At 56.7% G+C, this 16,962-nt stretch overlaps 2 protein-coding genes and 1 non-coding gene across 3 annotated transcripts; 2 read left to right on the forward strand and 1 right to left on the reverse strand.

Annotated features, from left to right (window-relative positions):
- The first annotated feature begins 1,034 nt into the window (after nucleotides 1-1,034).
- On the forward strand, nucleotides 1,035-3,799 carry RAB42 (RAB42, member RAS oncogene family). The gene is made up of 2 exons (XM_029080925.1): nucleotides 1,035-1,429; nucleotides 2,345-3,799. The coding sequence occupies exons 1-2, from the start codon at nucleotides 1,203-1,205 to the stop codon at nucleotides 2,766-2,768; spliced, it is 651 nt and encodes a 216-aa protein (XP_028936758.1). The 5' UTR covers nucleotides 1,035-1,202; the 3' UTR covers nucleotides 2,769-3,799.
- Nucleotides 3,800-3,870: 71 nt separating this feature from the next.
- Nucleotides 3,871-11,110, reverse strand: TAF12 (TATA-box binding protein associated factor 12). The gene is made up of 6 exons (XM_001520054.5): nucleotides 10,965-11,110; nucleotides 6,324-6,575; nucleotides 5,906-5,983; nucleotides 5,311-5,425; nucleotides 5,088-5,176; nucleotides 3,871-4,373 (listed from the first exon to the last, which is right to left on the reverse strand). Exons 2-6 carry the CDS (start codon nucleotides 6,489-6,491, stop codon nucleotides 4,338-4,340), a joined length of 486 nt encoding a protein of 161 aa, XP_001520104.2. The 5' UTR covers nucleotides 6,492-6,575; nucleotides 10,965-11,110; the 3' UTR covers nucleotides 3,871-4,337.
- A 2,921-nt stretch (nucleotides 11,111-14,031) lies between these two features.
- LOC114817576 lies at nucleotides 14,032-14,173 on the forward strand. The gene has a single exon (XR_003765438.1). It is a non-coding gene; the product is annotated as a U11 spliceosomal RNA (small nuclear RNA).
- Nucleotides 14,174-16,962: the final 2,789 nt, after the last annotated feature.

The following is a 16,962-nucleotide window of genomic DNA, read 5'->3' on the forward strand; positions in this document are numbered from 1 at the left end:
GCCCCACGGAGTGACTCTGCTGATCTCCAGGGCCCTTAAGAGCTGTGAACCAAGGCCACTAGGCAAGCCAGTTTTTTTTTATCCCTCCCCTATCTCCCCCCCACTGGCTCCGGGTCTTCCCGACTGTTCTGAGGTCCCCAGCCAAGGTCCATCTGCCCATTGGTGACAGTGGGAGAGCCGGGATTAGAATAATAATAATACTAATTATGGCATTTGTTAAGCACTAACTCTGGGACAAGCACTGCTCTAAGCGCTGGGAGAGATACAAGGTAAGCGGGTTGTCCCTAGAGGGGCTCACAGTTTTAATCCCCATTTTACAGATGAGGTACCTGGCACAGAGAATTCATTCAATAGTATTTATTGAGAAGTGAAATGACTTGCCCAAAGTCCCACAGCTGACAACTGGCGGAGCCGGGATTAGAACCCACGACCTCTGAGAACCCAGGTCCTTCTGACTCCCAGGTCTTTGCTCTACCAAGTAGGCCATGTTGCTAGGCCTCAGATGCAGACCCCTGACCCAAATCCCAGGCTCCCGCCCTCAACTTCCTGCCAGACTGAGCTATTTTTACAAACTGGGCTATGGGCTGGGGCAGGGGCAGGACCAGGGGCTGGGGCAGGGGCTGGGTTGGGCTGGGGCTAAGGCAGGGCTGAGGCAGGGACTGGGAGCTATTGGAGGATAGTGAAAGAGTCGGTGGCCAAAGAATTGGGCTGAGGATCTGCAAATTCCATGCAAGTTTCTGGCTGCAAAAGTGCCGGTCTTCACAGTCGGGCTGGGCTGGACAGGTAGACAGAGGGACAAGCCCGGGCTGGACTGGGTTGGGCTGGAGGGACAGAGGGAAGGACGGAAGGACAGACCCGGGCTGCTCTGTACCTGGCAGCCTTGTCTGAAAGCGAGAGGGGAGACGGAGGGGACAGTGGGGAGAAGGGGAAGGGGGGAGGAGGAGGTAGGGAGCCCTTATCTCAAGGAGCCGGAGGAGGCGGGGAAGTCAGGAAGGAGGTCTGAGGGGAGGCGGGTCGGGATGTGGATAAATAGACCCTCTTTGGCCCAGTGCGGCCCAGTCCCAGGGCCCCGGAGGAGCCAGCGTCCGGGGGTCTGGCCCGGAGCCACCGAAGCCCAGGCGGACTGGCGGGAGCCGGAGATCGGAACCCCGGGCTCGGCCAGCCCCTCCCCGGGTACCCCCGCCACCCCCCGGCCCGGCCCCATGGGCGCCTCCCTGCACGGGGACTGGCACTACCAATTCCGCATCGTGGTGCTGGGGGATGCGGCCGTGGGCAAGACGGCACTGCTGCGGCGCTACGCGGAGGGAGGCTTTGGGCCCGGCCCAGGCCCCACCGTGGGCGTCGAGTTCTACAGCCGCGCCCTCCACCTGCCGCCCGGCCTCACCGTCAAACTGCAGCTGTGGGACACGGCCGGACACGAGCGCTTCAGGTCCTGTGGGGTTGTGGGGAGGGGGGTCTCGTGGGCAGGGGGGCACCAGGGTTTGGGTGTGGCCCACCCACCTGGAGCATCCCTGCCTCCCTCCTCCTGGCACTAACGAGGGAGCGAGGGTGTGGAGAAGAGGGTGCCCACAGGGGGAGGGAGGGGCAGGAAGGAGTATCGATGCCTGTCTCCCCGCCTCTAGACTGTAAACTCATTGTGGGCAGGGATTGTCTCTCTTTATTGCTGTACTGAACTTTCCCAAGCGCTTAATCCTGTGCTCTGCACACAGTAAGCACTCAATAAATACGACTGAAAGAATTGAATGAAGGAGCTGCCCCTTAGTGTTCTGGTGGGGAGACGGCCTCACTGTGCCCTCGCTGCCCTGGCCGGTCCCCTGGCAGAGGGAGCAGTGCCAATCCCCACCCCACTCTGGGAGCAGGGAGCAGCTGCAGGGGCCCTCAGGGAGGGAGAGAGAATCAGTGTGTCCTATTGGAAAGACAGTGGTCTTTCCACAGGGCTGGGAGTCAGCGGACCTGGGTTCTCCTCACCGCTCCACCACACCTCTGCTGTGTGACCTTGGACAAGTGACTTAACTTCTCTGTGCCTCAGTTACCTCATCTGTTAAATGGGGATTAAGACCGTGAGCTCCATGTGGGTCACGGACCGTGTCGTACCTGATTAGCTTTATCTACCCCAGTGCTTGATAAATTGCCTGGCACAAAGTGAATGCTTAATAAATACCATCAAAGAAGAAAGGGAGTGAGGGGTGAAGGAAGGAGGTAGAAGGAAAAGAACTGGAAAGGAGGGAGGAAAGAAGGAGGGAATTGAGAGAGAGGGAAGGAAGGGGGAGAGAGAGAGAGGGAAGAAAAAGGAAGACTCCCTTCAGATCTGCGGCTTTGGGACTGGCCTCCTCTCCGTCCACAGGTGCATCACCAGGTCCTTCTACAGGAACGTGGTGGGCGTGCTGCTGGTCTTCGACTCCAGCAACCGCAGCTCCTTCGAGCACATCCCGGACTGGTACCGGGAGGTGACCTCGGTGCAGGGGCTGGAGAAGGCCATCTTCCTGCTGGTTGGCCACAAGAGCGACCTGCAGGGGCCCCGCCGGGTGCCGGCCCATGAGGCGGAGGAGCTGGCGGCCTCCCTGGGCATGGACTTTGTGGAGGCCTCGGCCAAGACCAACAGCAACGTGAGCCTGGCCTTCGACACGCTGGTCTCCGCCATCCAGCGGGCGCTGCAGAAGGGGGACATCCAACTGGGGGGCGGCTGGGACGGGGTGAAGGTGGTTCACAAGGCCCAGGCCCCCGGCCCCCGCAGAGCAGAGAAAGCGCCTGGTCCGTGCCAGTGCTGACCTGGGGCGGAGGGGGGGCCTGGGCACAGAGAGGGCAAGAGTGCCACTGGCCCGGAGTGGGGGGCCCCCAGGGGAGAGGGCCAAGTTTCTGGGCTGCTAAGAACCAGGAAGGACCCATGCCACCGGAGGGAGAAGTCATCCACTTGGCAGGCGGGGCCAGCAGCTGGACCCAGCTCTGTGGGGTTGAGCCCCAGTGGAGGTAGCCTGGACTTGCGGCAGGGCCTGGGGAGTCGTGGCAGAGTAGCCCACTGACCCCCATTCCCCCATTCCTTTCCCTTTCCTTGAGGAGTGGGAAGCCCCCTCCTACAGGAAGCCTGCCCAGATTGGCTGGCTGCCACAGCTTCCTAGTAATCCCAAGCTGTGTGCGGCTCTGTCCTTTGTACAGCTACGGGGCGCTGCCATTGGCCCGCTTGGGTAGCAGTATCTGCGTCCTGACTCCTTCAGGGATCAGGTGAAGAGGAGGAGGGGCGGGGAAGACCAACACGGGCTGCTTCCCAGTAAGGTTTGGACGCTTATGTTCCCGGTGCTGGGACTGAGCCCAGAAAACCAGAGACGCTTGCTTTCTCCTGATCCAGAACTGAGCCTCATCCCGGCTCCTCCCACCCAGCTCGGCTCCCTGGAACCCCTCCTCTTGAGGGCCTGGCTGCAAGCCGGGGGGCCAGAGAAGGCAGGTTGGGGTGACCACGCGAAGCGGGAGCGGGGGATGACTCAAGAAAGATAGTCACGTCCGGCCCCTGCTGGGGACCACAACTCTTGCCGCTGCCGCCCCACCATTCCTGGGGGTTTCCTGCCAGGGTCGGGACCCAGCGTTTCCGAGCCACTGGGCTTGACCCGTCACAGGCCGCACGGAGGGTGGGGGCGACGCCCACAGGGTCCCTCCCGGGTCTCTGCGAGCCTGCGGCACCGCCAGCACTGGCTCCTGTTCTCGCCAGCAGCCACTCACGCTCTCTGCTCCAAGACCCTCGACATCCGGTGAGCCCGAGCCCCGGATGGTCCGACCGGGCATCTGCTGGAGCGCGCCCATGCTGTCCAACCTGCAGGGCACCGGGGCGGTCCCATGCCCCGGCCCCCTCCACTCCCACCCCAGGCCGCCAACTCGCCGTAGCTTAATCTCTTCTTTATTCATGAAAAACAAACCAGAGTTGTATTCATAGAAACACTGACGTTACAAAGTACAGGGAGGAGCGGAAAGGAAACAGAAATCTCAACAGACGCTTCTAATACTGCCGGGCCGGACCGGGCCAGGCGGCTGCGTTCCTCGGACCATCGCGGATACGCCAGACCAAACCTCAGGTTCCTGTTTCCACCCGACCCTGCTCCTTCCCAGGGTGGGCTCGAGGCTGGGGGACGGGGACAGGAGAGGGTTGGGGGAGGAGGAGGGCCGCAAGTTCCTTTCCACTGTGGCAGTCTCCTCAGTCACTGTGGGCACTGCTGCACGTTAATAAAAAATAGATGCTTCTCAGAAAAGCATTAAAGAAAAATCTCCATGGGCGCCATCCCAGAGGTTTCAGCTCGGGCCGGTGCCCCAAGCGCGCTGCGGTGGTCCTCTCCCTGCTCTGCACGGCCGTCTTACTTCTTGGTGGTCTTGCGGATCAGAGCCATCCTCTGCAATCAGAGCACAAATCCAGCCCTCAGCGGCGAGTGGAGCGAGGTGGCCGCCTCGGCCCCGTAAACACCTCCCTGCTTCAGGAGCCCGGGACCCCAGAGCCCTCTCTCCTAGGCACCGTGCCCTGGCAGGCAGGGAATGCCCTGGTGGGTGAATTGGGCAGAGCTTAGCTGTTTGGGCCCCGTCTAGACAAATGCCCCCTCAGATGATGGGGCGGGGGGGTGGGAGGAACCCCGACTCTAGTTGCGGCAGCTCTTTCCGCCTCTACTGGCCCACGGGATCCACCTCTCTTCTGCGGCCACCTCCCCTCCTAACGCAGGCACTACTGAGAAGCAGAGGCTGGGCCACAGGATGCCAGGCCACGGAACTGGCATCCTCTGTGAGAAGCAGTGTGGTCTAGCGGAAAGATCACGGGCCCGGGAGTTAGAGGGATCTGAGTTCTCAACTCGGCCCCGCCATTTGTCTGCTGCTAACCTCGGGCAAGTCACTTCACTTCTCTGTGCCCCAGTTACCTCATCCACAAAATGGGGATTCAATGCCTGTTCTCCCCCTTGTGGGATTTAATTATCTTGTAGCTACCCCAGCGCTCAGTAATGTGCTTGACACGTAGTAGGTGCTTAAATGCCACAGTTATTCTTATCGGGCAACATTTGGGCAGGAAGATGCCACGGGCCAGAATGACGGTGGTGACTCCCGAGTCCCTGGATCTCTACCTGTTTGTGGGCCTCGGTGGTGCAGGCTTTCTTGTACGGCCGGATCTCCTCTGAGCCAAATCCTGGGATCCACATGTTCCACTGGCGCTCTGCAAGAGATGGCCACAGCTGAGATGGGGGCCAGGGGAGAGGGGTCCGCCGGTGGGACTCAGAGCCACCCCCGACCGGGCCTCGTGCTCAGCCTGGGGGCCTGGAGGTCGCCCACCCACGTGCGGTGGCTCACCGAGATGCAGCTGCACATCCTTCACCTCCAGAGTGTTGGATTTACGATGCCGGGCCAGCTGGCAGGCGGCGGTCACCACGCTCTCGATAAAGTCGTCGGCGATTTGCAGCAGCATCTGCAGGGCCAGGGGTGGGGATGGGGGGACAGCCGCCACAGACCGTTAGCAGGGCTGTCGGCATGGGGGCGGCGGGAGCGGGGCGGGCACCCCCTCACTGTTAGTGAAACACTGGGAGAGAGGATCCTCATGGTGGCACAAGCATAGTCCCCTGCTAACAACGCCTCCCCCCCCCACTCACCTTAGCCCTCCACCTGGGCCTTTAGTAAGGAGACTCCATAGGCCAATCCAACTCTGACCCCTTCCCAAGATCTGCTTAGGGGGAGAAGGACCACCCCCCCAGCCCGGAGCAGCGGGAGCTGCGGGTCAGATATGGTCCCAGGGCTTTGGGCAGTGTCCACTGCAGCTGAGTCCTCCAAAACAGTGTCTCCAGGGCTCGGCGGGGAGCGGCAGCTTTCCTTCCCCCTTCCTGGTTTCCCCGCAGTCTCTCCACTCTAGGGCCTGCAGGGCCTCCGTCCACTATCCTCCCATCCCACCTACCTCCTCCACGTCCTCGTCCAGTTGCTCATTCGGATCCACCTCCCTCACCAGGTCCTGAAGCTTCTTCTTAGTCAGAACCTGCGGCGGAACCGGGAGTTCAGTGGGCTGGGTTGGGCCGAGGCAGGCTGGCAATGCACCAATGAGCCAGGACGACAGACAGCAGGTGGCACCGGGGACTCTTAGGGGATAAGTTCAGTGCCAAGCCAGCCCCCGCCTCCCTTCACCCTGCCCCAGACACGGTGTCCAAGGCCCAAACACGAGGCCCCTGCCACGGGCTCATTCTGTTGCCTCGGCCGGTGGTTGACTCTCGGGGACGATCCGAGGAGTCACCCCGTCCTTCTGTCCCTCCCTCTGTCCTTCCAGCCGACTATCTCCTGGCAGAGATTCACACTCGCCTCTGGCCCAGCCGAGCGGGTACCTGGTTGCCCTCGGGGCTGAGGCGGCCCCCGGGGCCGGGGGGCCCGGGAATCTTGACGACGGCGGTGCTGTTGGCCATGGGGCCCTGAGGGGGTGTGCCGGTGGGCTCGGGTTTAGAGGAGGAGAAGCTGGAGAGGTTGATTAAGGCCGAAGGGCCAAACTGGTTCATAATCTGCCAGGCTTTGGCCTTCAGTTCACAGATCTTGTCCAGATCCTGCTTCCTCTTGGGGCCGTGGGGGCCAAGGCCAATCAGCTGCGGGGGGAAGAGCAGGGTGAGAGGGGGTTGGAGGAAAGGAAAGCACCTATGCTGCTCATCACCTGAGCTTCACCTGACAGTCCTGCAGTTCTCATTACACACCCCAGGCACTGACCACGTGAGATGCAACCAGCCTTGTTCCTTGACCTCTGTTGTCTGGCAAGAGCCTGCTTGGGGAACCTTGCCCAGACAGGAGGCTCCAAGCCCCCGAAACGCCGGTCTTGCTGGGCGGGCACTGGCGGGCTCCAACCTTACCAGGAGGCAGTTGCCGCCCAGGCTCTTCAGGCCCACGAAGCCCGAGGTCCAGGTCTCCCGCCAGAGACTTGAAGTCAGGCCGGTCGGCCCGAGGAGGAGACCCTCGGCACGATGGCCAGATGGTCAGCTGGGGGAGCGAAGGTTAAAGGCTGAAGCCCACGGCAAACACAGAGCGTGCGTTGGGGGGAGTTTACTTTTGGGTTAATTGCGCCCTGATTTGCTGCCTCGTGACTAGCTCACTGACAAGAAGCTCGCACCCCCGTGCCCGCCCTCTGGTCACGGCCACTGCTGCCCACGGCCCTCACTCTCGCACCCGTCACCTGGCCCAAGAGACAAGCCCCTTGCGGGTATGGCACAGCGGCAAGGCCGTCTTCTTCCGTCGGAGCACCGGGGGCACCCCTGGGGGCCCGGCCCGCTTGCTCACGCATACAGAGAAGCAGCGTGGCTCAGTGGAAAGACCCCGGGCTTGGGAGTCGGAGGTCACGGGTTCGAATCCCTGCCCTGCCACTTGTCAGCTGGGCGACTGTGCGCAAGTCACTTCCCTTCTCTATGCCTCAGTTACCTCATCTCTCAAATGGGGATGAAGACCGTGCGCCTCACGCGGGACAACCTGCCTACCCTGTATCTCCCCCGGCGCTTAGAGCAGTGCTCCGCACATAGTAGGCGCTTAACAAATCCCAACGTTATTATTATTCCACACGCACACAGAGGCACACGCATGCAGCCCCCCCGGCCCTCGGAGGGTACCGTCGTGGTGGAGGCGGCGGCGGCCCGAGGAGGGGCAGGCGAAACTCCGGGTTGGCATCCCATTCCGGAAAGGACAAGCCGGTGTGTGTGCTTTGATACCGTAAGTGAACCCCGAAGCACAAGCGGAGGCACGCCGCGGGGAAGGGACCTATTAGGGGTTGACTGCGCTGCCACGGCAAATCATGCAGGGCAGGAGCCGGGGCCTGGCCTCGGCCGCTTGCGGGCCCCGGGCGGCAGGGGGCGCTCGGCCGCTACTCACAGCTATCTGGGTGTCTAAGTCTTTAATGACGTCAGCCACGGCTGTCAGCCCGCACCAAGGAGCAGCGGCAGCCATGCCAAACCACACCTGGAAATCAACGGGCCGGGTCACCGGGCCGCCTCACCCCCCCGGCTTCACCCACCGGCCGGCCAGACCCCTCGGGGGGCTCCTGCCCATCAGCCCCCCTCCTGCCCATCAGCCCCCCCCCAGCCCGCCCGCAAACAGCGCCACCTGGAGGCCGGGCGGTGGAACTCCAGCCGCCGGCCCCACACCAAAGCGGCGGGGAAAACTTCCTTCCTTCAATCGAGCGCTTACTATGGGCGGTGCACTGGACTAAGCGCTTGGAAGGTACAGGTGGGCAACACATACAGACCATCCCCGCCCAACGACGGGCTCACGGCCTAAACGGGGGAGACGGACGGCGGAGCAGATCATCATCGAGAGTGATAGAATCACAGCTCAGTAACAAAATAAACGGGGTAATAAAGACATACAAATGAGCACAGTGCGGAGGGGAAGGGGGGAGACCAGAGGGTGGGGGGAAGGGGAGGAGAGGAGAAGGGGGGGCTCAGGCCGGGAAGGCCTCCTGGAGGAGGTGAGCTCTCAGTAGGGCTTTGAAGAGGGGAAGAGAGGTAGTTTGGCAGAGGTGAGGAGGGAGGGCGTTCCAGGTCAGAGGTAGGACGTGGGCCAGGGGTCGATGGCGGGATAGGCGTGAGCGGGGGACCGTGAGGAGGTGAGCGGCAGAGGAGCGGAGTATATGGTGTGGGCAGTAGACAGAGAGAAGGGAGGTTAGGTAGGAGGGGGCAAGGGGATGGACAGCTTTGAAGCCAAGAGTGAGGAGTTTTTGTTTTGTGCAGGGGAGTGAAACTCCTTCCCCGGCTCCCCCAGACAGACAGGGTGGGAGTGGGGGTGTCCCCTGGGGCCCACCCCTTTGCACAGCAGAGTCTGACAGCCTTCCCTCCAGGATACAGGGCCGCCCAATGCATCTTCCCATTTGCCCACCCCGCGGCCTCTTCCCCAGGGAGGAGAGCGGGCCCGCAGCCGCCCGGCACAGCCTCACCGCACCACGGACCTGACCCCCGGGAACTGCCTGTCTTGAGGGGCTTGTGGCCGGTCACTGTCCTGCCTGCCTGGCGAGGGCAGGCGTTTAGGTCTTGGGGACCAGCATCACTGCGGGCCCTCGGCAGTGGTGCAAATGGACCACTCGCTGATCGCACCTGAGCGCCACAAATAAACGCATTGGAGAAAAGTTCCATCTGTTAGACTGGAAGTTCCAAGAGGATGGGAAACATGTCTCTCTTCCTTTGTCTTCTTTCTACCGGTACCAGGTCATATTTATTGTGCACTTAGCACTTATTATGTGCAGACCACTGTACTGAGTGCTTGGAGGAAAAGAGAAGTACAGACACGTTCCGGGCCATAAAGAGTTTAAGGTCTAGAGGGGAAGACAGACATTAATCCCCCAGGAGGCCTTCCCCATGCCTAAGTCAGTGCTATTAATGAGCTTTTATTCTGTTCAGAGCTCTGTAGGAAACTCTTAGGACAGTCCGATAGAGTAAATGGGCATGATCTTTGCCCTCAAGGAACTTTACTGATTGAGTGCTCATCTCCCCTCAATCAGTACTAGTGACGGATTCATTGTAAGCGCCTGGAGGGCAGATATTTGTACTTTTTCCCAGACCTGCCCTAAGACAGGTCTCAGGACACAGAGGAGTAAGTAGGACGATACTACCTACAGAAGCAGTGTGGCTCAGTGGAAAGAGCACGGGCTTTGGAGTCAGAGGTCATGAGTTTGAATCCCAGCTCTGCCACTTGTCAGCTGTGTGACTGTGGGCAAGTCACTTAACTTCTCTGTGCCTCAGTTACCTCATCTGTAAAATGGGGATTAAGACTGTGAGCCCCATGTGGGACATCCTGATTCCCCTGTGTCTACCCCAGCGCTTAGAACAGTGCTCGGCACATAGTAAGCGCTTAACAAATACCAACATTATTATTATTATTATTATTACCCTAGTCATCTTTCACTCACAGACCTGAGTTTAGCAATCCATCAGACAGAACTTGGGGTGGGGCAGGGAGGAGGTTCTGTCCCAAGTCTGGCAAAATGAGCAGTCGGGGATTGTTATTAATCATATTTATTGAGCGCTTATTGTGTGCAGGGTACTGTACTAGGCGCTTGGGAAAACGTAATAGAGTTGGTAGACACAATCCCTGCCCACAAGGCGTTGTTGGAACCAATAAATCGATACTATTTATTACTCACTGGATGTGGAACACTGTACTGGGCCCCTATTGTGTGCAGAACACAGTTAAAGCGCTTGGATAGGGCAATATGGATAACTTTGGGATGGAAGGACCCGCCCGCCATCTGTGCCCACTTCTTGGCACTGGGTTCCCACGGGTCCTAACGCCACACCTGAAGGGGAAACTCTACATCGGAGATACCATCACCACCACACACACACACACACACTTCTTTTTTCTTTTTGGAGGGCGCGTTAGTTAATAGTATCTAGCACTTACTCTGTGCGGAGCAAGGTGCTAAGCACAGAGTAGAGAGAGAGCCCAGACTCGGACCCTGTCCCCACTGGGGCTCACAATCTAAGTGAAAGAGCAATCGGGTACCAATATACCCATTTTCCAGAGGCCCGGGGGAGGTTAAATGATTTGCCCCAATTCACCCCACAGGCCAGCGGGGAGGGGGCGGGCAGTCTGCCTCGGCCGGGGGTGGTGGTCAGTCTAGCTGGGGCTTGCTAGTTTCTTGACAGCGGCGGGTGCAATGGTTCCATGCCTAGGCTAGTGACACCTCGGGGAGAAGAGGAAAGGGTAAACCCGTCAAACGTCAGGGACTGTCTCTATCTGTTGCCGACTTGTTCATTCCAAGTCCAGTGCTCTGCACATAGTAAGCGCTCAATCAATACTACTGAATGAATGAGAGAGAAACGGGGAGGGCGAGCAGGGATTTGCAAACGCTTCCTCCGCCCCCGGCTGCCCTGCACCACTGCCCGTGGCAGCAAGGAACCCCAACCCGGCTAAATCTTCCTCGCAGCCCCTTCCTGCCCCCCAAGACGTGACTCTTCCCCCCCTCCTGCTCTCTGTTTTCCCCGCGGAGCCCCGGCACTCACGGGCGGGAGCCGGAACGGCGACGGCGCCTTCTAGTCGTCCATAAGGACCGGCCCGCCTGATGCTCCCGGCCCGGCAGCCGGGGCCGACTCGGCTGGCGGCGCGAATCCTTCCGAAGTCACTCGGCCCTTCCCGCCCTGCCCCGGAAGCACCTTTCCCATCAGCCTCTAGGGGGGGGGGAGGAGGAGCTGGATTCGCGCAGGCGCACCGCGTCTCCCCCGTACGGGCGCCATACGCATGCGCGTCCCTGGGTGGGCGTCTGGAGGCATTCATTCATTCATTCATTCAGTAGTATTTGTTGAGCGCTTACTACGTGCGGAGCACTGTACTAAGCGCTTGGAATGGATATTTCGGCAACACATAGAGACGATCCCTCACCCATGAAGGGTTCTCAGTCTATCCCAGCTCTGCCGCTTGGCAGCTGCGTGACCTTGGGCAAGTCACTTCACTTCTCTGGGCCTCAGTGACCACCTCTGTAAATAATAATAATAATAATAATATTGTTGGTGTTTGGTAAGCGCTTACTATGTGCCAAGCACTGTTCTAAGCGCTGGGGGGATACAAGGTGATCAGGTTGTGCCTCATGGGGACAAAGATCGTCAGCCGTATGTGGGACAACCTGATTACCTTGTATAATAATAATGTTGGTATTTGTTAAGCGCTTACTATGTGCAGAGCACTGTTCTAAGCACTGGGGTAGACACAGGGGAATCAGGTTGTCCCACGTGGGGCTCACAGTCTTAATCCCCATTTTACAGATGAGGTAACTGAGGCACTGAGAAGTTAAGTGACTTGCCCACAGTCACACAGCTGACAAGTGGCAGAGCCAGGATTCAAACCCATGACCTCTGACTCCAAAGCCCGTGCTCTTTCCCCTGAGCCACGCTGCTTCTCGTATCTGCTTGTATCTACCCCAGCGCTTAGAACAGTGCTTGGCACATAGGAAGCGCTTAACAAATGCCAACGTTATTATTAAACGGGGGAGACAGACAGCTCATCCGGGCCCCCAATAGACTGTGAGCCCATCATTGGGCAGGGATCGTCTCTATCTGTTGCCGAATTGTGATAATAATGATGGTAATTTGTTAAGCACTTACTATGTGCGAAGCACTGTTCTCAGCACGGGTGGGATACAAGGTGATCAGGTTGTCCCAAGTGGGGCTCCCTGTTTTTAATCCCCATTTTACAGATGAGGTCACTGAGGCCCAGAGAAGTGAAGAAGCTTGCCCAAGATCACACAGCTGACATGCGGCAGATCTGGGATTCGAACCCATGACCTCTGACTCCCCAGCCCATGCTCTTCCCACTTCCCACTCTTCCCGTGCTCTTCCCACTTCCCACTCTTCCCATGCTCTTCCCACGCTGCTTGAGTAAGCTTAGGAGGCTAGTTTGCATGGCTCAGTGGAAGGAGCCCGGGCTTGGGAGTCAGAGGTCACGGGTTCTCATCCCAGCTCCACCACTTGCCAGCTGTGTGACTTTGGGCAAGTCATTTCACTTCTCTGTGTCTCAGTTCCCTCATCTGTAGAATGGGGATGAAAACTGTGAGCCTCACGTGGGACAACCTGATCACCTCGTATTTCCCCAGTGCTTAGAACAGTGCTTGGCACATAGTAAGCCCCTAACAAATGCCACCATTTCATGGCTCAGTGGAAAGAGCCCGGGCTGGGGAGTCAGAGGTCATGGGTTCAAATCCCAGTTCCTCCGCTTGTCAGCTGTGTGACTTTGGGCAAGTCACTTAACTTCTCTGTGCCTCAATGACTTAAAATGGGCATTAAGACTGTGAGCCCCACGTAGGGCAACCTGATCACCTTGTATCCCCCCTGCGCTTAGAAGAATGCTTTGCATATAGTAAGTGCTTAACAAATGCCACCATTATTATTTATTCTCTCATCCACTCGGGAGGTCAAGTCAATGGACTTCTGGCCCACTGCGCCACGACAGGACCAATTATAAGGCGACGGGCGTCGGCTGTGCAGTAGGACTCAAGACCGACGTCGAGAGCACGGCGAAGGCACGACAAGTCGCGACATGGCGAGTACCTCGCCTAGAGGTATTTACTATTTATTTATTATTTACTATTGTTTTAATGAGATGTTCATCCCCTTGATTCTATTTGTTGTTATTGTTCTTATCTGTCCATCTCCCCCGATTAGACTGTAAGCCCGTCAAAGGGCAGAGACTTTCTCTATCTGTTACTGATTTGTACATTCCAAGCGCACTGCCCAACAGCGTGGCTCAGTGGAAAGAGCCCGGGCTCGGGAGTCAGAGATCATGGGTTCGAATCCCAGCTCTGCCCCTTGTCAGCTGTGTGACCGTGGGCGAGTCACTTCACTTCTCTGTGCCTCAGTTCCCTCATCTGTCAAATGGGGATTAAAATAATAATAATAATAATGTTGGTATTTGTTAAGCGCTTACTAGGTGCAGAGCACTGTTCTGAGCGCTGGGGTAGATACAGGGTAATCGGGTTGTCCCACGTGAGGCTCACAGTTAATCCCCATTTGACAGATGAGGGAACTGAGGCCCAGAGAAGTGAAGTGACTCGCCCACAGTCACACAGCTGACAAGTGGCAGAGCCGGGAGTCAAACTCATGACCTCTGACTCCGAAGCCCAGGCTCTTTTCTGCTGAGCCACACGTGGGACAACCTGCTGACCCTGTATCTCCCCCAGCGCTCAGAACAGTGCTCTGCACATAGGAAGCGCTTAACAAATACCAACATTATTATAGTAAGCGCTCAATAAATACTGTTGAATAGAGCGCTCTTTCAACGGACTTATAGCAAAACTGAGCTCGATTCCCGCGCCCGACCTTTTAAACCCCGCCCACCGGCCGGTGCCTTCCCGGCAGGCCTCGGGGGCGTCTCATTTGCATAGATCCGGTTCTCGTCTTTCTCCAAATTGGGGGCTTTTGTGCCAACCCCCCGACTGCCGTTGGCATCCCGGGACGCCGGGCTTCGGGGTTTGGAGGCGGAGGTGTCGGTCGTTGAGGTTGGGTGCAGACTCCCTCGTCACCGTCACCGTACTAGGTGTGAGGCTCAATGGCCCCGCCGCGGTCGGCAAAATGAATATTTAAAAAGGGCTTCTGCCGTGCGTGGCACACGGGAAGCGGCGGGGTCCCCTCAGCCGTTTCTCGTGCGGAATCGACATCAAGAGATTTCGGAAGCACAATTTTTGTCCCCGGGGCCGCTGGTGATCGCTTGTCCTGGCGCCCCAACACTTGCGTCTTGAAAGTAGATTGATCTTGGTCCTGAGTCTTTTATTTAATAAGTAGTTAGCGAGCCGCTTTTTGGACGGAAGGAAAGTTGTCCAATTGCCCCTTCCAGGCGCTTAGTACAGCGCTCTGCACATAGTAAACGCTCCATAAATACTATTGGGTGAATGAATACACAGAGTAAGCACTCAATCATAATAACGATGTTGGTATTTAAATGCATACTAGGTGCAGAGCACTGTTCTAAGCGCTGGGGGAGATACAGGGTCATCAGGTTGTCCCACTTGAGGCTCACAGTCTTAATCCCCATATTACAGATGGGGTAACTGAGGCACAGATAAGTGAAGTGACTTGCCCACAGTCACACCACTGACAAGTGGCAGAGCTGGGATTCGAACCCATGACCTCTGACCCAAGCCTGGGCTCTTTCCACTGAGCCACACTGCTTCTCTCATATATAAATACTAATAATAATGTTGGTATTCGTTAAGCGCTTACTATGTGCAGAGCACTGTTCTAAGCGCTGAGGGAGATACAGGGTCATCAGGTTGTCCCACCTGAGGCTCACAGTCTTAATCCCCATTTTACAGATGAGGGAACTGAGACACAGTGAAGTGATTTGCCCAAAGTCACACAGCTGACAGGCAGTGGATCTGGGATTAGAACCCATGACCTCTGTCTCCTAAACCCGGGCTCTTTCCACTGAGCCACGCTGCTTCTCTATAGATACGATTGATTGAATGAAATGAAATAGTTTGAATGAAATACTATTGACAAGCAGCGTGGCTCAGTGGAAAGAGGCCGGGCTTGGGAGTCAGAAGTCGTGGGTTCGAATCCCTGCTCTGCCGCTTGCCAGCTGTGTGACTGTGGGCCAGTCACTTCACTTCTCTGGGCCTCAGTGACCTCCTCTGGAAAATGGGGATGAAAACTATGAGCCCCACATGGGACAACCTGATCACCTTGTATCCCCCCAGCGCTTAGAACAGTGCTTTGCACATAGTAAGCGCTTAACAAATACCAACATTATTATTACTATTGAATGAATTAATGCACATAGTAAGCACTCGATAAATACTATTGAATGAATGCACATAGTAAGCACTGAATAAATAATAATGTTGGTATTTCTTAAGTGCTTACTATGTGCAGAGCACTGGTCTAAGCGCTGGGGTGGATACAGGGTAAACAGATTGTCCCACATGAGGCTCACAGTCTTCATCCCCATTTGACAGATGAGGTAACTGAGGCACAGAGAAGTGAAGTGACTTGCCCACAGTCACACAGTTGACAAGTGGCAGAGCCGCAATTCGAACCCATGACCTCTGACTCCCAAGCCCGTGCTCTTTCCACTGAGCTACTGAATGAATGAATGCACATAGTAAGCACTCAGTAAATACTATTGAATGAATGAATGAGTTTTCTCATTCATTCCGTCCATGTGGGGAGGTTAAGTCAATGAACGGTTAAGTCAATGGAACTTTAAGTCAATGAACTTCGCAGGGGCTTTTATTCATTCATTCAATAGTATTTATTGAGCGCTTACTATGTGCAGAGCACTGTACTAAGCGCTTGGGATGAACAAGTCGGCAACAGACTTTATGGTGTGTGAAATGCTGAGCCGTAGGACTTTGGGAGGGTACAGTAAAAGAGAGTTGGTTAACACCATCCCTGCCCTCACCCACCCTCCAGTCTAAGCGGGGAGAAGGGAATTAAAATAAATTACAGGTACGGGGAAGCATCAGAGTGTTAAGAGGATGTACGTGGCAGGGTATCAAACTACGGAGCAGGGAGGGATTGAAGTGCAAAAAGGAGAGGTGGAGACAGCAGTCATTCAACAGTACTTATTGAGTGCTTTCTGGGTGCACGGCACTGTCATAAGCGCTTTGGAGGGTCCAGTACAACAGAGTTGGTAAACAGGCTCCCGAGAGGGTCGACGCCACCATTAGGTGGATGAATCATTCAATCGTTCGTTCATTCACTCGATTGTATTTATTGAGCACTTACTGCACGCAGAGCACTGGACTAAGCGCTTGGGATGTACAATTGGGCAACAGATAGAGACGATCCCTGCCCAACGACGGGCTCACAGTCTAAACTGATTCCCAAATCCACATCTCCAGCCCTGATCTCTTTCATCTCGCATCTCCCCCTGCCTTCGAGACCTCTCTCCTGGGACGTCTCGCTGACACCTCATATTTAACGTGTCCAAAACAAGAATTCCTTATCTTCCCACCCAAACCCTGTGCCCCCTGATTTTTCCCATCACCATAGATAGCACCATCATCCTTCCCGCCTCACGAGCCCATAACCTTGACGATATCCTTGACTCGTTCCTCTCGTTCAGCCCACCTCTTCAATCTATCGCTAAATCCTGTCACTACACCCTTCACGATATTGCTAAAACCGCCCTCTCCTTTCCGTCCAAACTGTTACCACCTTAATCCAAGCCCTTCTTCTACCCCTATTTGATTACTACATTTTTCTACAAAAAAGCTCAGTCCAACTCCTCAAGAACCTCCAGTGGTTGTCCATCCACCTCTGCATGAAGCAGAAACCCCTTACCATCGCCTTTTAAGCATTCAGTCACCTCATCCCTGCCTACCTCACCTCGCTACACTCCTACTACAACCCAACCTGCAAACTTCGCTCCTCTGATGTCGACCGTCTCGCCGCACCTTGATCTCATCTGTCTCGCCGTCGACCTCTCGCCCACGTCCTGCCTCTGGCCTGGAACGCCCTCCCTCTTCATATCCGACAGACGATTATTCTCCCCACCTTCAAAGCTTCACTG

This window comes from Ornithorhynchus anatinus, chromosome 16 (assembly GCF_004115215.2).
Source record: "Ornithorhynchus anatinus isolate Pmale09 chromosome 16, mOrnAna1.pri.v4, whole genome shotgun sequence".
Taxonomy (NCBI): domain Eukaryota; kingdom Metazoa; phylum Chordata; class Mammalia; order Monotremata; family Ornithorhynchidae; genus Ornithorhynchus; species Ornithorhynchus anatinus.

Excerpts from the sequence above, each read along its gene's own strand:
- RAB42 (XM_029080925.1), top strand. The coding sequence starts at position 1,203 with ATGGGCGCCTCCCTGCACGGGGACTGGCACTACCAATTCCGCATCGTG. Across the intron at positions 1,430-2,344 it reads GCCGGACACGAGCGCTTCAG|GTGCATCACCAGGTCCTTCT; the intron begins GTCCTGTGGGGT and ends CTCCGTCCACAG.
- TAF12 (XM_001520054.5), bottom strand. The coding sequence starts at position 6,491 with ATGAACCAGTTTGGCCCTTCGGCCTTAATCAACCTCTCCAGCTTCTCC. Across the intron at positions 5,426-5,905 it reads TGGACGAGGACGTGGAGGAG|ATGCTGCTGCAAATCGCCGA; the intron begins GTAGGTGGGATG and ends CTGGCCCTGCAG. Across the intron at positions 4,374-5,087 it reads CCACCGAGGCCCACAAACAG|AGGATGGCTCTGATCCGCAA; the intron begins GTAGAGATCCAG and ends CTCTGATTGCAG.